The sequence below is a fragment of the Drosophila persimilis genome, unplaced genomic scaffold, assembly GCF_003286085.1.
Source record: "Drosophila persimilis strain 14011-0111.01,24,50 unplaced genomic scaffold, DperRS2 tig00000002-arrow-pilon, whole genome shotgun sequence".
NCBI lineage: Eukaryota > Metazoa > Arthropoda > Insecta > Diptera > Drosophilidae > Drosophila > Drosophila persimilis.
In genome coordinates, this window is record NW_020825289.1 from 5,882,041 (window position 1) to 5,898,822 (window position 16,782).

The window sequence follows — 16,782 nt, forward strand, 5'->3', positions numbered from 1 at the left end:
TAATAGTAATATTTGCAGGATTTACATATATATTAATAGCGATTCTTTTAATTAACTTATACATTGTGTTTGTGGTTATTTTAATAGATGAACTCCTTCACTTTAAAACACTGTCACTACCATTGGAAAAAGGAAATCGGTTTAAAGCATACAATAGATACATTCTCGTATAACGAAATACTGTTCCTTACACTCTTGTTGGTTTGTCATTTTGCATTGTATTGTAAAAGCTAGTTACAAAAACGCATGATCCGCATGCCCCTTAATCACTCTTAAAATACAATACATATATAGGTGTATATTCATAAAGAATTCTCACAAACGGTTAAATCATATTCAGTTCCATCGAACACTTTTAAGCTTAATTCTGATCTGGAAATGCAGAAAGCACGAACATTCAATCAATCTATCAATCTATAAACATTTCATCTACTTTTGGAAGCGTTTTTTATGGTTTTTTTTTTTCATTTTTGTAGTGTGTTGGGTTCTTTGCTGGCAAATGCTTTGAAAAATCAAGGGGGACCAAATCTTTTCCAATCTCTGCTCTGCTCTTAAGGTTATGCTTGGTTATAGGTTAAAAGAGGTTCCATTCATTTTGGGGGGCTATATCTGGTTAAATAGGTTTCTTTTGAATCACATTTCGAATTTCTAAAGATTAGTTGATTTTGTTTCATAATTTAACACATGTTGCTACAACAATTTAGGTATTTTGAAATTAAATTGTACTTTTAACTTGTGTTCCTTTCTCCGCTCTAGTTTCCACTCCCTGTTTCTTTTCACTTCTTTTCCCCGAACTCTGTCTAGATCCTGTCCTCTGCCAGTATCTCATTGAGCAGTCGATTGAGGCTGTCCAGGCCGGTGAGAAAGCCGCCGTCAGGTCCATGGTGAACGGGGGCCACGGGCGGAGTGGGTAGCATGCTGCCATTGCGTGGCACAAACGCTGTGTGAGCAAAGTCAATGAGGCGAACGTCCACAAAGCACTGCGAGTCGTCTGTGGGTGGCGCCGACATGTCCAGCGACTTGGAGCCATGCTGAAGCAGTGCAGAATTACGCTGTGGCGGCTCAATGCCACCACTGTTGTTGTTCTCCCCCTCAGCACCGGCACTCCCACTGCCACTGCCACTGGAACGACGCTCCAGCGAATCCAAGAGTATGCCTGCCATCATGGAGTTCGCAATGTTCTCACAGCTGCGCTGCGGGGCCGTCTTTGCGGGCGACGAGACGGTGGAGACGGGTGTCGAGGTGATCGTAGACTTTTTGGCCTCCCTGGAGTCGCAGTCATCGTGGGCAGCATAATGTTCGTCGTCGTCTTTGCAGCGCAGACGCTTGACAGCTCCCTTTACCGATTTGAGGGACGAGGCGCTGGAGGAGGCGGGTGAAACCAGAGACTTGACGGTGCCGCCGTTGGAGACACTCGAGTTACCGGCAGTGTGTGGAGGAGACGTTGGCTCAGTTCCGGTGCCTGCTGATGCCGCATCGAACGATTTGTAGCGCTTAAACATGGCCTCTGTGGATCCAATGACGCTGCCCTCATAGTCGGAACTGGCATCGTCAGAGCTGTTGTTGCCTATGGAAGAAATGAACTGTTAAACATCTGGCAACATTGGAAGATTGTCTCATCCTTACATGTTTGTCGACCGCTGGCCACGGCCTTGATCTGCTCGGACAGGCCGGAGAAGTCATCGCTGCTGTTGCTGCTGTAGTTCATCCAGGAGTCACCGGAATGTGGCGATGAGGTGGCCACGTTGGGCAAAGCTGGCTCTGGATCCAGGAATACTGTCTCTTCGGAAATTGGAATGAATGCGGGTGCGGGCTGCACACTGCTGCTCTGACCCTTGGCGCCCGCTGATTTCGCAGCCGTGACGCCACAGCTTCGTGGCGGTGGCATAGCAGCCGGGTGCGCCTGCTCCTCATCCTCTTCCTCGTCGGTGGTGGTAATGATGGCCGACGACTGCTTGACCCCTCGGGCCGCTGCTTCCCCAAAACCGCGCTTGTGCAGATGGCGACGAGTGGCCAGATTCAGCAGACCGCTGGAATCGTTCGATGCATCAGCATCGTAGTTGCAGGCATCTCCACCCGTGCTGCTATTAGTGGCCGAGGCATTGCCGCTGTCAGCAGCTACCAGGTGCAGGTCCTCATCCGTGTCATGGGACTCCAGTTCGTCGCCTGCCTCATTTCCCGCCTCGTCCTCGTCTTCGATGTCGTCATCATCTATGCTGTTCTCCGGATGATAGTCGAAGGCCGTTGTCGCGATGGTCGCCGACTTGGGGGCCTCCGGCCACTCATCCAGGCTGATCGATGGAGGGTAGGCCATCGGATTCTCCTCGAAGCCCTCGTAGACAATGAGCAGGGAGCTGATGTGGACATGGGAAACATGGAAAGTAAGTCACAAAACTATCGGGAAACCTGAGGTGTCGATCTTACCAGGAGTAGAATCTGTAGCTGGACTGCTTCTCAATAACTCTGCGCATCTGGAGCAGTCGCTGCAGGATCTTGCGGATCACGCGGATCCTCAGCCGGAAGCCGTTGTAGAAGAAATCATGAAGGGCCTTCTTGAAGCCATCCTCTTTCAGTTCCCGGCCCCAGTACTTGTCCCGCTTGGCATACTGCTCGAGATCGGCCTGGTATGTCTGCATGCCGCAGAGGCGTACACCTAGGGAGCCCGATGTGCTTGCCGCGCACTTGGCCATCTGCTTGGAGCGCTTCTCCGCCGAGGCGTCGTCCCCGTGCTGGCGGGTGCCCATCTTCAGGTCGAGAATGCAGGGATTGCGGAACTGCGAGGTGATGTTCTCGAGCATAAGGAAGTCTGCAAGGGCGAGGGGTTTAGTAACGATTCCCAAGACAAAGATGGAATACTCACATTGCTTGTTGGAGTTGTCAAGTTGGGAGATGCTCTTGATCACATCGGCTGCGTTGCCGTTCTTGTGGACCTTCATTCTGTAAATGTATTCCCGTATAGCTGGTTCTCATTCATGGCTAATTGATTGATTGACTTACCTAAGCACTTCGTCCCGCTTCCTCTTGGAGGCGCTCATCTTGCGGACGGGCACGGCGGCCGCGTCATCCCGGAAACTGGGCGAGTATCGCTTGTCCAGCTTAATGCCTCCCATGCTGGTGGCTTGCATGACGCCTGGAATAGATATAGAGTCGGGACCGGGACGGCGATTAGTGGATTGTTGCTGAGCACAGGCGTCGCTTGATCTTGATCTTGTAGTTGTATGTAGTTTAGCATCGAATCGACACGACAGGACAAGTGGGGTCGGGTTAGGAGTTACGTTAGGCGAATGTATTATATGGACGCGGAGGCAACGGACCAACAGCGGGCTGCCCCCTGACTTATGCAAAAAGTTATCCAAACGAATTAGCAGACAAATGGATAGAGTGGATCGACAGTGGAACAGACAAAGCCATATTCAAGTGAGCAAAACTCATCCTCAGACATTGATGGAATGATTTCTATTAAACATCAGACAAAAACAGAAGGGTTCCCACAGACATTCGTATGGTTATGTATCGTAGTTGTAATAATAAAAAAAAAGTTATAGCCAATCGTAGACCTAATCTAGGTCCAGTGAGTGCAAACAGTGAGAGACTTAACGAGCCAACGCAAGGACAGGTGCAGGAGAAGCAGGAGGAGCAGGGGGAACAGGAGGCGGTATGGTACTCAAAAATGAATTTCATTCAAATTTCCCTTCGGTGGATGATGGTTTTTGGGTGCCCTAAACTTAAGAGTAAATTAACTTAAAGGAAATCGGAACATCTTAGCTAACATAATCGTATTGTAACTGGATTGTATCGTACTGTAGTTGTAATTGTAATTTTAAATTGTGGAGTGGTAATTAACATAGTATAGTAGGTATGTAAAATAGATAGTAGATAGAGAGCTTTATTCATACAAACCCTTTTCGGCCATTGTCTTGCTTTCGCTTTGGCTTTGGCTTTGGCTCGCTTGCATTTCTAATCGGCTGTGAGAGTCTCGGAGACGTGGAGGTCAGGAGACAGACAGAGCAGGGCCGATCGGATCGGTTAGGATCGGTAGGGAGACCGATACGAAGACGGAGACGGAGACGACGGCGACGGCTACGACAACAACGTTCGAGGGGAAGTTGCAGGGGCGGCACGAGCACGAGCACGATGTGCGTTCTGAACAAACACATGAAATAAGACTCGATTTTGTTTGTTGCATTTCGGAAAATAGATTGGAAAAATTGCAATTTGTTTTGGTTTTGTTTGTTTTTAAAGATATTACTCTCTCTCTCTCTCTCTCCGGTTCGGATCAGTTCGGTTCGGTTTGGTTCTGGTTCTGCTTGGATATTGCTTGGGTCAGCCAGCGGCAGATCTCGAGATCGGTTCTGTCAGTCAGGCACCTCGAACCTTTGGATAATACGAGCATAGAGCGTATGTTTATGTAGTGGCAAGGGGCCGACCCACGACCCCCGACCCAGTCACCTATAGAGTGCCCGAATCGAGGGTGTAGTGGCTGCTGGCCTTAGTGGTTATTCATTCAATTTCAATTTGTAGAATTTTTGCAATCAAAAATTGTAAAATTGTACAATCTGAATGGGGGATTTCACAGTTTGCAGGTGGTTTACTTTTACGTTACTTTACTTTTACTTTAGAGTGGCTTCTCTGGAGTTTTGTTTTTTTTTTTTATTATTTTGCGACTTACCCGACTTGCTGTCTGTTTTTCGGTTACTAACTAAAAGGTTTTGGTTTTTTATCATAATATTCTCTGGTTCTGGTTCTGGTACTGGTTCTGGCTGTGGCAGATACAACTTTTTTGTTTTCTCTTTTATTTTCGTATCTCGCTTTTCGTATTACAAATTCGTATTCGTTAAAGCTATGATTTAGCTACATATTAAGATGTATTTAAATGGTTCAGTCTTTTCCTCAGTTTTTCATTTCATTTCATTTTTTTTTTTTTCTTTTTTTGGTTTTCTTTTTTGTGCTCTGTTTTATTGTATTTCCATTTCAGTAAAACAACTTACAGACTATGGATGTATCACATATTTGTTAGGTTTTTATATGTAAGAGAAAAAAGATACTTAAAATAAAAATGATATTCAAATGCGACTTTGGCTTTATCTAAGGACGATACAAGAGGATACAACGCATATTGTTTTCGTTTTCTTTTTGTTTGCTTTTTCATAATTTTTTGCTTGCTTGTTTTGTTGTTGCGAGTTAGTACAGAAACAAAAGTTCGATATACATTCTACGATATATAGTATGTATGTGTGTGTGTGTGTGTGTATATATAGCAAATTGGCGATTTCGAGACTCAAGACACATGACAAATCAATTGCTTGGCGCGATTCAAGCCGTATTCAGACTCGCTGTTCATTCATTCATTTTGTGATTCATTTACTGTTATTATTCGTTTTAATTTCGACTCGATTTCATGGATATACTACATATTAAGTAGAACGATTCGGTTAGTTGTTTCGAAACGAAAGATCAAATGAAGCGCTTCGATTGAATCGATAAGTTGGTAGTTCTTGAACGTGTGATCGCTGCGATCTGATCTGTGATCTGATCTGATTGGGGGGTGGCAATAAAGGCCGGTATCTTACCTTTGTATTTGGGCACAAACTTCAGTATGTCCTGCGGAATGTTCTGGTAGAAGTCCAACTCCCGCAAGTTCAGGGGCTTGATCACCGTCGACTGGTTGAGCAGCAACAGGCGAGTGTGTCCTCCGACCTGCAAGAAAGAAGCACCGAATCCGACATTAAACACCAACATCCACTGATCTACTGTCGAGTTTTCAACTTTTCCAAATTGTGGCAATTTTTGAACTATTCCACCGTCCAGGCCTGCCCTGACGCTGACGCGTGTGCCATAGCCATAACCGACGGAATCTTATCGCCTCCTACGTCATTTCTCGGTCTTAATCTGTGGAAGCTCAAGTGCTCGGACAGCGAAAGTGCGAAAAGTCCATTGGAGCCTCGAGCGAGTGCCGGAGCTTATTTCTCCATAAACAGCGGAGAAACAGCACAGAATATCCACTGGGCAAACAAAAATTCATATCGCTGCGAGACACTATCTCCAGATAAGGGGCAGAACGACTGAGATATCAGTCATCTGCAAATGTCATTTGTTTCTATTCATTGTCAGGAAAATCACATTTGGAATACGTCCCTACCCCATAGTGGCGAATGCCCGACAGTCTCCGGTAGAAACTCGCGGATACCGTCACCGGCGCCATGGAGTCGCTGCGGTTTCGCTTTGGGAAGTGGGGCGGCGCCAAGCGCTCGAAATCGACCAGCAAGCCCTTAACCAGGAACACCACCGCGGCCAGCAGCAGATCCATCTCCCGGGCTACGAATGCATCACTAACTTCGTTAGCCAGGCGCAGGCGGACCACCAGGCACATAAAAGCCAAGTCCGTGGCCTTCGACCAAAACAATTACATGGTGGCTGGGGGCAAGGCGAAGAAGAGAATGTCTAACGCGAGACCGTCTAACGCGGATCAGGGCATCACAACAAAGCGAGGCATGACAGTTGTGGAGGTGATCATGCCAATTAGGGACTCACTGGAGGGTAAATACAACTGTAACGCACTGCACGAGGGCCGCAAGGTGCTTAATGAGAAAATGCGGGTCCACGTGGACACGCTATTCAACATGCTGTTCTCCGCTACGTCGCCCTTCTTCCAGAAATTCCACGAGATGCGAAATTCGACGGACCTCAAGCTGGGCGAGTGGCGGAAGAATGCCGCAGGTCTGAACGAGCGCGTCATCACGGTCACCGTCGCCCTCAAGGGCAACGTCGGCCCCAAAGTGGCCAAGGTCACCGAGACGCAGACCCTGCGCGACTGCACCCGCCCCGGCCAACTCTACTCCATCGATGCGACCAGCGTCAATGCGGATATTCCCTATGCGGACTCCTTCATGGTCGCCATGCACCTGTGCCTGCGCGGCACCCCCGAGGGGCACACCAAGATCCTGGTCCTGGCCCAAGTCAAGATCGTCAAGCCTGTGTGGGCGGTGGTCCAGTCGTTCATCGAAAAGCACACCTACGCCGGAGTCGAGGAGTTCTTTCAGTCCCTCTACAGTGCGCTGCTCAGGGATCAGAGGCGTACCACGACGCTGCCTGCCAGCGGCTCCACTTATTAGAGCGGACAGTTTCCAATAAATACACATGCAGTTTGCACTAATCATAATCGTAACCGTTTGCGTTTACTTGGAGGGGGTACTAACCTGATTGGAGAGCGGATGCAGCGCCACTTCATCTTCATTTTCGAGGGAATCCTTGCCGAGCAGAGAGGAGGCTTGCTTTGGCTTGCCGTCGACGGACGCCTCCGAGCACTGCCTTAGCCACGATGGATGGCCCTTGGAGCCGCCGGATACCCCAGATACTCCGTCTGAAGCAGCTACTGTGTCCAGCAATGGCTGCTGCTGTAGCTGTCTGCTGATGTTGTTGTTGCTGCCACTTCCACTGCCACTGCCACTGCCACTGCCACTGACAGTGCTGCTGGAACTGCTGGTGTTGCTGTTGCTCACCGACAGCTGCTGGAGATTGGCGGTTACCAGGCTGCTGCTTGTGCTGGTGCAGGTGCTAGTGCTCCTTGGGCCAACAACATGGTGCTGCTGCAGCTGCTGCTGGGGAAGGTGCTGATGGTGATGGGGTGTTGAGGGAGAGACCGACGTTGCCGTGGAGCCTGGCTGCTGTAGGAAGTTGGAGCCGCTGGCGAACTGCAGCTGAGACTGCAACTGGCTTAGGCTGGTGGAGATTTGGGCAACCAGTTCCTGCTGCTGCTGCTGCTGTTGCTGCTGCTGCTGCTGCTGCTGTTGCTGTTGCTGCTGTTGCTGCTGTTGATGTAGATCACGTCCATGGATGCGCTGTTGCTGCTGTATATTTGGAACATGCTGCTGATATGACGACAAGTCAGAATCTCCCATGCCCCAATCCCCCAAGAAATATACCATTCCCTGCCGCGCGAATCAGTGTAACGAGCTCTGGTTCTTCTCCTTGTGGCTTCTGCTGCTGGTTTGCCCGCTCGACGCAGTTCACTCTGATGCGGCTTTGTTCTTCTGTCTGCAAATATAGATCATAAATTCCGTTACTAAATGGGCCATGTTCGCCGTAATCCCCATGGAATAACCCACAATCTGACCCGCTTGATCGGTTAATCGCTTTGATCGGGCACTGAACCGGTTCCGACACTGCCCCCGGGGCCTCGGGCTCCCCAGCGACATCGGAACAAGTGCATTCTGACTGCCAGCAGGCGGTAAGCCGGGTTCAATGTCATTTCCGCCACGGAACACGCACGCTCCGGAGCAACGAATGGTTCCGAGTCATGCCACACGCGATCACGGCATTTCTGTTCCGGTTACAATTCTGATGCAACTTGCGCGAGGACATGCGACAGTTGCACGGAGATCTACTGGAAAGCCGTAGGGAACAATGGTCATGAACACCTCCCCACAGATCGAATAGCAAATCAGCTGAGAGATCATTCGCTCTGTGGATGACTGAATCATTCGATCCGAAGCACGTCTATCTCTCCGACAATAGCAATCAAATCGTTTAATGAAGCGTATTTATAATGGAATACAATTGGGATGCGAACGGGGGGACTGGGACGGGTAAGGGAACTCAATTTTTCAAGCGTGTGGCACGGGCATAGGTACGGAGCATCTGTAGATCGTTGATAGGATCGCAGACGGAATTGCGTTGCAGACAGGCTGCCACCACTCTCCGCTCTCTCCCTCCATCTAATCGGAACTGCAAACATGGAACTGCAGACGTCATAAAGATAACAAAATCTATCTTTCTCTCTCTGTCTGTGTTTCTGATGCATATTTGCTTGCAATTATTACCTGCACCGTGTTTACCTGGGGCGTCGGGGCCCAGACCTAAGCGGTATAGATAACTTAGATATGGCCACAGATCAGATAGTAACTACTGTGCGGAACGACCCTTCGCCCGACTTCTGGGAACCACAAAGCGATTAAAAACAACTGCGACTACGACTACGACGCCGGCCATTCTGTTAGGTTCAAGCGGCGATGATGAGGTTCATTAACTTGAGTGATTCATGCCGCTGCCGCCACCGACGGGCATTGTCTTGTCTACGCGAAAACAATACGGAGAAATATTATCGCTTTTCAAGAGCTAAGGCTACTCGCACAAGTTATTTTTAACGAAAGCCTTAAAATAAATCATTTATTTACTTGTTTATTTTGTTCAATATTTACAGAGTTTCGGGGGAAAATGTCAGTCTAAAGACACACTCCGGCTCTCTACAGAGCTACACTACTAGCCAAAGTAATAGGTACACACTTATGAGCTTTCTTTCACGTCCTATAAAACTTTTCTAATAAACATAATTAAAAAATCAAATTTACTTTTAGTTTTCTAATCTACAATAGACTACACAAATATTTATCATAAGCATTTTTCATTTCAAATATATATTTTATAATCGATTAAACCTTAAAATAACCAAAATAATAAGTACAGCAATTCTACAAAGCGAAAAACTAAAAGCGTATCAACATTTTTCCACTTTTTTCTTATAATTTATAATCTTTTACTAGTATCCTATATAGCTAGACTTATTTCGGATGACTTCGGCCATTCCTTTTGGCATACTAGCAATAAGATTGCGGGAAGTCTCCACTGGAATCTCATACCACGTTTTTTTCACAAATTCTCCACAATTTTTGTTCAATTTAAAAAGTATTTTTACCAATAAGACGTTTCCAGTCACCCCAAAGGTTTTCAAATGGGTTCAAGTCAGGAGACTGACTAAACCAAGCCATAACGTTTACATTTTTTCCCGTAAACCAAGCCTTGACCAGCTTTGAGGTGTGCTTTGGATAATTTTCCTGTAGATAGACCCATCTCAAAGGCATGTTTTCCTCAGCATAAGGTTGCAAAATGTCTGCCAATATGTTTTTATACCCCAATTGGATCACAGGATCAGTTATGCGATGTACCGGCTCAACGCCTGCCAAGAAAGACAGCCTCAGACACCTATGTATACACCGGCCTCCGTTCTTAACCATTTTCTTTGTGTACCGGAAGTCGAATTCTTTGCCTTTGGGTCGTTGTATACAGCTTCTGGAGTGATTATCAAAAAGATTTATTTTTGTTTCGTCTCTCAATTATATATTATTCCACTTTTAAGACCCATCTGTCCCAGACCATGCCAAATGATTTTCAACGACTTTTTGCCTCATCTTCAAATTTTATACTCGGAGTAAGGAAACTTTTCGGACTATGGACAGGACGTATGTTAAGTCTGTATATTGAAGTCTCCGATGAACCATCAGACCTGATTTTTCTTTAACAATTAGAGCGTATATGGCCTTGGAAGACATGAACTGATCCTTTTTTGCAAGACTGATGATGCCCGTTGTTTGTAAAGATTTCTTCTTCCATCCTCGATTTTCAATAAGAACTTTAGATCTTAAAGCATTCTGAACAAAAAATACCGAGCGTCCAAGACTTTTCAAAATTTCAAGGGGATTTTCCTTTCTTTTTGAAGATTTATGGAAAATTTATTTTCTTCATCAGTACGGCCTATTTTTTTACCTCATGTACTTAAATATGAAAGAACTCAATAAAAACCAACAAGCCTTTGACCAAATCCTTATAAAATCCATTAAAATTTATAAATAACACCAGTGTATGCCCATCCAGCAAAAATGAAAGCATATAATTTTATAAAGATGGTTCCACACTCTAATTTTTGTTTTAAATATTTGGCAAGACTGTAACTTTCCAAATATAAACAATTGGAATTTACAAAAATTCGAGCTATTCCATAACAAACTAGCACGACCCCGATGTACTTTGTTTTTGGCTAGAGGTGTATTTTATGGCCAAGCTAATCGGGCAATTAATTGAATGCGATTAAAGATCGAAGATTGAAGATCAAGTCGAGGCAGCGCTCTACAGATCAAGATTATTCAGCGTAATCTAACCTTATCAAAGAGCGGAAAAAACTGTGGGGCAATGGGAATGGAAAAGCATGGAAAAATGGCAATAAAACAGAGACCGAAATAAGCAAAGGAAATAAAAAAGGAGGTGGAAATCCATGCATGTGTACTATATATTGCGACGCAAAAACTATGTGTGGAACTTCCCCAGTCAGTACCCCAGGGGATGCTCCACATTCTGAGTGTGTTGTGTGTAAATATGTACATGTATAGCGGTTGTACATATGTTCATGCATGTATATAAGGTGCCTGAAGTGGGTCAACGCACAGACCTCGCAGACAAAGACCGACACTGAAACAGAGAGACCCCAAACAGCTGCAATTGCGACGCGGAGCCAGACAGAACTGCGCTCTATCGGAAGATATTGCTGCCCGAAAGCATATTTGCATGGCAAATCAGAGAAGGAAGTGGAACGGAGCCGATTATACATAGCCATCGATTATATAGCTATGACAACACAGCGAAACAATCCAGTCATTCCCCATTTACGAATTGATTAACTTTGAGGAAATTCCGCAACATTCTCGAAACGTAATGCGAATAAAGCTAGTGTATTCGAAAAGGTCTAAGCACTGAACACAAAAATAAAATGTGCAAATTGAAAGCCAAACAAACAAGTAGTGATATCAATTAAAAAACACATTCCCATGTGTTTGTTGACATTTCAGACACTAGACAACGATAGCCAGACAGACATTCAGTGTCGGTCGAAGAGAACATACTCGAACTCCCCTTGATGTGTTGGCAGCACAAAGAACAGGTAGAAAACTAGATGGTTAAGAAAATTGTAAATGGTGTAGGAACTACGAATCGAGGCGAAGTCGTAAACCTGACCCGCATGCAAATGGAGAATAAGCACAGAAAAGGAGGCCTGCCTGCCCAGATCTGAAGCGTAGCCCCCTCCATCGGTCCCTCGGTGGGACCCGAACTCTGCCCACTGTACTGATAAGACAACGAAAGCCAGATTAAACGGAATTCTGCGAACACTTGGCAACAACAAAAAAGCATTCAATGAGGAGCAATTCAAAAAGAAAGCCCTGCGATTAGAGCTTAAAGGGACTGGTGACTACGACTATGACTAAACGAGAGCTAGAGAGAGAGAGAGCGACAGAGGGAACAGCAACAACAGTTATCATTTGCGAGTGTCTCGTCTCGGCCGCTCGTCGGCAAAACGAAAGCTAAATCTTGCCACAAACAAAAGCGATAAAAACAATAGGCGGAGAGCCACTTGAAACCGGACAAGTACAATGGGTATTTTGTGCAACTTAAACGGCAATTAGTCATACACGTACGATCTACAGGAGCAATAGCAGTTTGAATGGAAAAATTTACCAGCTTTGGACGGGGATTTTATATACGAGAGTTTTTCGATTATACCATACCAGTTTTGGGGCAGGTTGAATATAATATTTCGCATATCAAAACAAAAAGCAGCTGTGAAGTCGATATCTAAGCGAATTACGTGCAAAAAATACGATGACGAGGAGGAAAGAGGCGGCCACTACGACACATCTCGCCAGCATACACGCACACATTCACACAAAAGCAGACGCAGAGATAAAACGTATTCAAAACAAAAGATTAACACAAAACAGATAGCCAAAAGGCGGAGAAGAAGAAAGAGAAGAAGAAGCAGTCCCAGCCAACGTATACACTTCAACAAAAACTCTGCCCTGAACGATGACGTCGCGAGCAGGGAGAGAGAGAGGGAGTCTCTCTAGCTATTTTTACAGTGCACATACACGAAAAAAAAGTTAAATAAAATTCACACGCACACATACGACTCCCACAAATACACACACAATCGGGGCTAAAATTGCTAATCGTTTTTTGGCTGCGTTTCGTTGCAACAAATTTACCTTTTTCGAGACAACTCTGGTTGTCCCCAATGTGTTAGAATATTTTTCCAATTTCCAATTTGTTGGCTTGATTTTCATTCAGTTTGCATTTTTCACGGAGAAAATCTCTCACAAACACACACGCACACAAACACTTGCGTGGCTCTGGATATGTATGTATACGGTTTTATGCTTCTCAATTAAATTTGATTTCTCACATGCGCGTTTCAGCTTATTTTGCACTTATCACACACTTTTTCCACCACGATACTTTAGCGCGCACACGTCCGACTCGAACAACTGTAAAGTTTAAACAAAAGGCCCACAAAAATGATTTTTTTCTCTAGCCTTATGGTGACTACAGTGGCGAGACTTGCGCCTGAGCGAGAGCACGATAGATAGTCGCAGCACTTGTTTCTCGGGGTTTTTCTGTGAGCGTAAGCGAGCAAGCTATCTGTGCGCGCCTACAGATACTTTGGTCAGCAAAGAATATTAATGCGAGGGGAGGTTTTGATGCTCTCTTTCCTGATGCATTTGTGTGTTCCGAGTTAAGGTGCGTGGGTAAGCCGCACCTTGTATTATTATACTTTGGCTGCGCAGCGCTCTCTCGCTCTTCCGCGTCCCACCAAGTTGGTAGTGTGGCCATTTTAGCTTATTTAAAGCAAGATTTGGGTTATATTAAAACAAAATTGAAATGCTTATAGCTTGAAATCTAGCTTTTAAGCTTATACAAATTTAGTACAAAACAATTTTAGTTTTTGATTGTATTGTAATATTTGATAATTTTTATCGAGAAATCGAACAAAAATCATATTTCTTGGCTGTATTTTGGTATATCATCCAATTTTGTGTATAAATGTGTGTTAGTTATTCGTTGATAAGTTTCTGTCACACTACAGTATGCACATGTTTGCACATTACATACAAAAAATTAATTTAAGAAGTGGTTACGCAATGTGCCAACTGACCCCACAAAATCGTACTGCTGCTTTTGTAAGGCAAAAATTGGGACCATTTGTACTTTTTAGCTTATTCTAGCTTAGTTTTTTCTTCGATCTAGCTTATGGTGACTCTCAAAATCTGACAGCACTGCTACCAACAGCCAACTCTTCCATGGCCTGTTCACATGGGTGTTCCTCCTCCCATGACATCCACCGCCTGTCATATCCATGCTGTATGGTTAGTGATCTAGCTTATGGTGACTCTCAAAATCTGACAGCACTGCTACCAACAGCCAACTCTTCCATGGCCTGGGTGTTCCTCCTCCCATGACATCCACCGCCTGTCACATCCAGGCGAACCAGATTTTCCATTGAGAAGCCAACACGCTCTTGGGCCACGTGAGGTGGTGACCCCTCTGACAAATCATCGCGGTGCACGCACCAGAGCCCCGGATTCCCTTGCAGAAATGGCCAATTTGTGGGTCAACATTTGGCAAAGATCCCAACCCAATCTTTCCAGCCAGCCAGAGCGCTGTCCAAGATTCCGAGAAATAAATTCGATTGCGGACTAATTGTGACAGAAAACAATAAACAATAGGAAATCTCTTAGGTAAACTGTTTTTTCCGTTAATCTCCGGCCCATTGTTTGTCCAATAAAAAGTCCGCCGCAAATATTTGTTGACGGAAGCCACTAGGGGCCAAGAGCCGGGCGGGCAGCACCTCTCTGGCACCTCCCTGGTTTCCGGATACCTCTTACGGAACGCAGAACAGAGCGCCCTAATTAAATTACGGGGACGGCACCCAAAAACACAACGTGAACAGCTGCTCTTGTTGACAAACGACTCGACGTTTGCCATTATCGTTCACATCTTATCGCAAAATATTCCATTAAACATCGGCAATCTATAGGCCGATCGGCCGGTAAGGAGTGGAGTGCGTCGAGGTGATATATTGATACTCATTGTCTGGAAGCTCTTGACAAGGAATCAGCTGTGGATCATGGGGCTTTCAGCCTTTCAAGTGTAGCGATCGATCGGTCGATACCATTAAGAAGTTGAGCGATGACATCAGTTATCAAATTTTTCCATACAATTCCCCGTCCGTTTGACCACGGAACCTAGCAAATGTCGGGAAACGCTCGTACATCTACACCGTACCGTACCTCGTACGGGAATTGCAATTGCCTAAGGTTATTATCGAAAGTGTTTACGGGGAATGTCGTAGCTATAAAATAGAGAACACACAGCAGCGAATGAAAGGAAAATCATCGCGTGAGCTTCCGTGGCGTCGTCTCCATTTGGCACATACGAAAATAAAACTCAAAAGGTTTCATTCAGATTGGAAAATGGCAAAAGTGACGCAACACCCGGATATTTTTAACATCAAACACAAGCAGAATAGATTGCAACGAAAAGAGCAGACTTGTCGAGATACTCGTGTACTGTGTCATGCCCCACTCATAACCGATAAGAGCTACATATGATGGGCCCCATCCTCTAAGAGCCGCCTACAACCCATTCCCATCCAGTTTTCTAGCTCGGCTCGGAGTGGTGTTGTCAGGCCCAATCCCAAAGACCCTGTGGCGCCCCCATAAATAATTTATTCCAAGCGCTTTATGCTCTGCCCATCTGGAGGAGGACGAGAAGGAGGCAAGGCCATTCATTGTCAAGGCTCTGGGCAAGTAAGTGGGCGCCACACCGCTTGACGCTTCCATTGTTCGTCGCGCTGCCATCCTTGACACTGACTTTGACTGCAGTCGAGCGAGGCCTGGCCCGACCTTCTCTCTTTGTTGAAGGCAATGCCTGCATATATGCGTTAGTTCCGTCCATAGGGCATCTAGAATGCAGGTCACACTGAAGGGCAGGCCTGGGCATGATCACGACGGACAAACAACAGTACAGTAGCTTTTCAGTAGATTCTAACGTAGTTCCAGATTAAGTTTACCTCCTGCACGTGCCTCACTCATGCCTGGCCAAAAACCTCATTCCTTACTTGATTACTGTGATCGCCTCACAGATTCTTGAATATTAGAATACTTAATTGACTGTGGAACGCTTTCAAATAATACTATATGATTGTGTTCTCGGCAAATGTTTTTGGGCGGAATTGTCACTCGGCAAATATATGACTATTCCACATTTCACTTGTGTGTGTTGTCGGGGCCTGTTCCGCTGTCGGGTGGGTAAATACGATTCAGATGCTTCCCGATGATGCCGGATTACTCATCCGGCAGGGGCTTCTAGTGGGCCAATTTGGCTGACAGGCGGCCGGCAGCTAGAAGCCAGCAAGGGAAGCTGTCACTCAGGCAGCAAGTACTACTGATGATGATGTTGATGGTGTCAATCATTTTCAGAAACTTGTACGTTTGTAATCCGATTATGTGTAATTGGCGACAATCAAAACGGAAGCAGATATGTATCCTCGATTGGTGCTGGATGGGAGTCGACCTTGAGCTGGATGCTGGCGCATCCGCATCCGCAACCGCTCTGCCGCGCCAAGGACACGCGCTGCACCTAAAACTTTTCCCATCATCGATTTTCCTGCTTCTGGGCGGGATAGCAAGGACATGGTGGCTGGTTTGTTTCTGTCGTTGGGCTTGCATTAGAGCCCACTCCTGCGGAATCGCAATTAGACGAAAAGCCATGCGTGCAAGAAGACAGTTTTCTTGGAGCCACAAGAACCAGCCACCACGTCACTCCACAGAAGTAATTCTCGATAAGCGCATGCAGATATATTCGTACCTTACATTCCTATTTATATAGATGAAGTTCCAGTCCGTGCCTGGCCGTCTGGTGCGTTATTGATAACTATTATTGAAAACACGCGCCCGCTGCTCGTGTGATTCCAGCTCAATTGAAAATACTCGAGACATAAGTGCCACAACAGCTGCGTCAACAGCAGTTGGGCAATTGAAAATTTACAACGACAATCAAATGAGTTATTCATCATTTCTCCAGTTACCTATGATGAAACAGTGTTTATCAGCTGATTTTCATTTGCCAGTGATCAAAACAGTTGAGCTGAATGGATGGAATGCATTTCGATAGCAAATAACA

The 16,782-nt window shown here is 45.8% G+C and overlaps 2 protein-coding genes across 3 annotated transcripts; one reads left to right on the top strand and one right to left on the bottom strand.

The window, feature by feature from the left end:
• Window positions 1-13,084, bottom strand: LOC6590456. 2 transcript variants are annotated; one of them, XM_026986792.1, is made up of 10 exons: window positions 12,807-13,084; window positions 7,641-8,034; window positions 7,356-7,592; window positions 7,197-7,295; window positions 5,571-5,697; window positions 2,998-3,130; window positions 2,861-2,937; window positions 2,425-2,806; window positions 1,627-2,354; window positions 1-1,567 (listed from the first exon to the last, which is right to left on the bottom strand). In XM_026986792.1, the coding sequence occupies exons 2-10, from the start codon at window positions 7,923-7,925 to the stop codon at window positions 801-803; spliced, it is 2,835 nt and encodes a 944-aa protein (XP_026842593.1). In that variant the 5' UTR covers window positions 7,926-8,034; window positions 12,807-13,084; the 3' UTR covers window positions 1-800. The 2 variants fall into 2 exon arrangements, with proteins under 2 accessions (XP_026842593.1, XP_026842592.1); XM_026986791.1 differs by lacking the exons at window positions 5,571-5,697; window positions 7,197-7,295; window positions 7,356-7,592; window positions 7,641-8,034; window positions 12,807-13,084 and adding an exon at window positions 3,901-4,384.
• On the top strand, window positions 5,818-7,112 carry LOC113565240 (GRAM domain-containing protein 1B). Its single transcript, XM_026986968.1, has one exon. The coding sequence runs from the start codon at window positions 6,201-6,203 to the stop codon at window positions 7,110-7,112; it is 912 nt and encodes a 303-aa protein (XP_026842769.1). The 5' UTR covers window positions 5,818-6,200.
• Window positions 13,085-16,782: the final 3,698 nt, after the last annotated feature.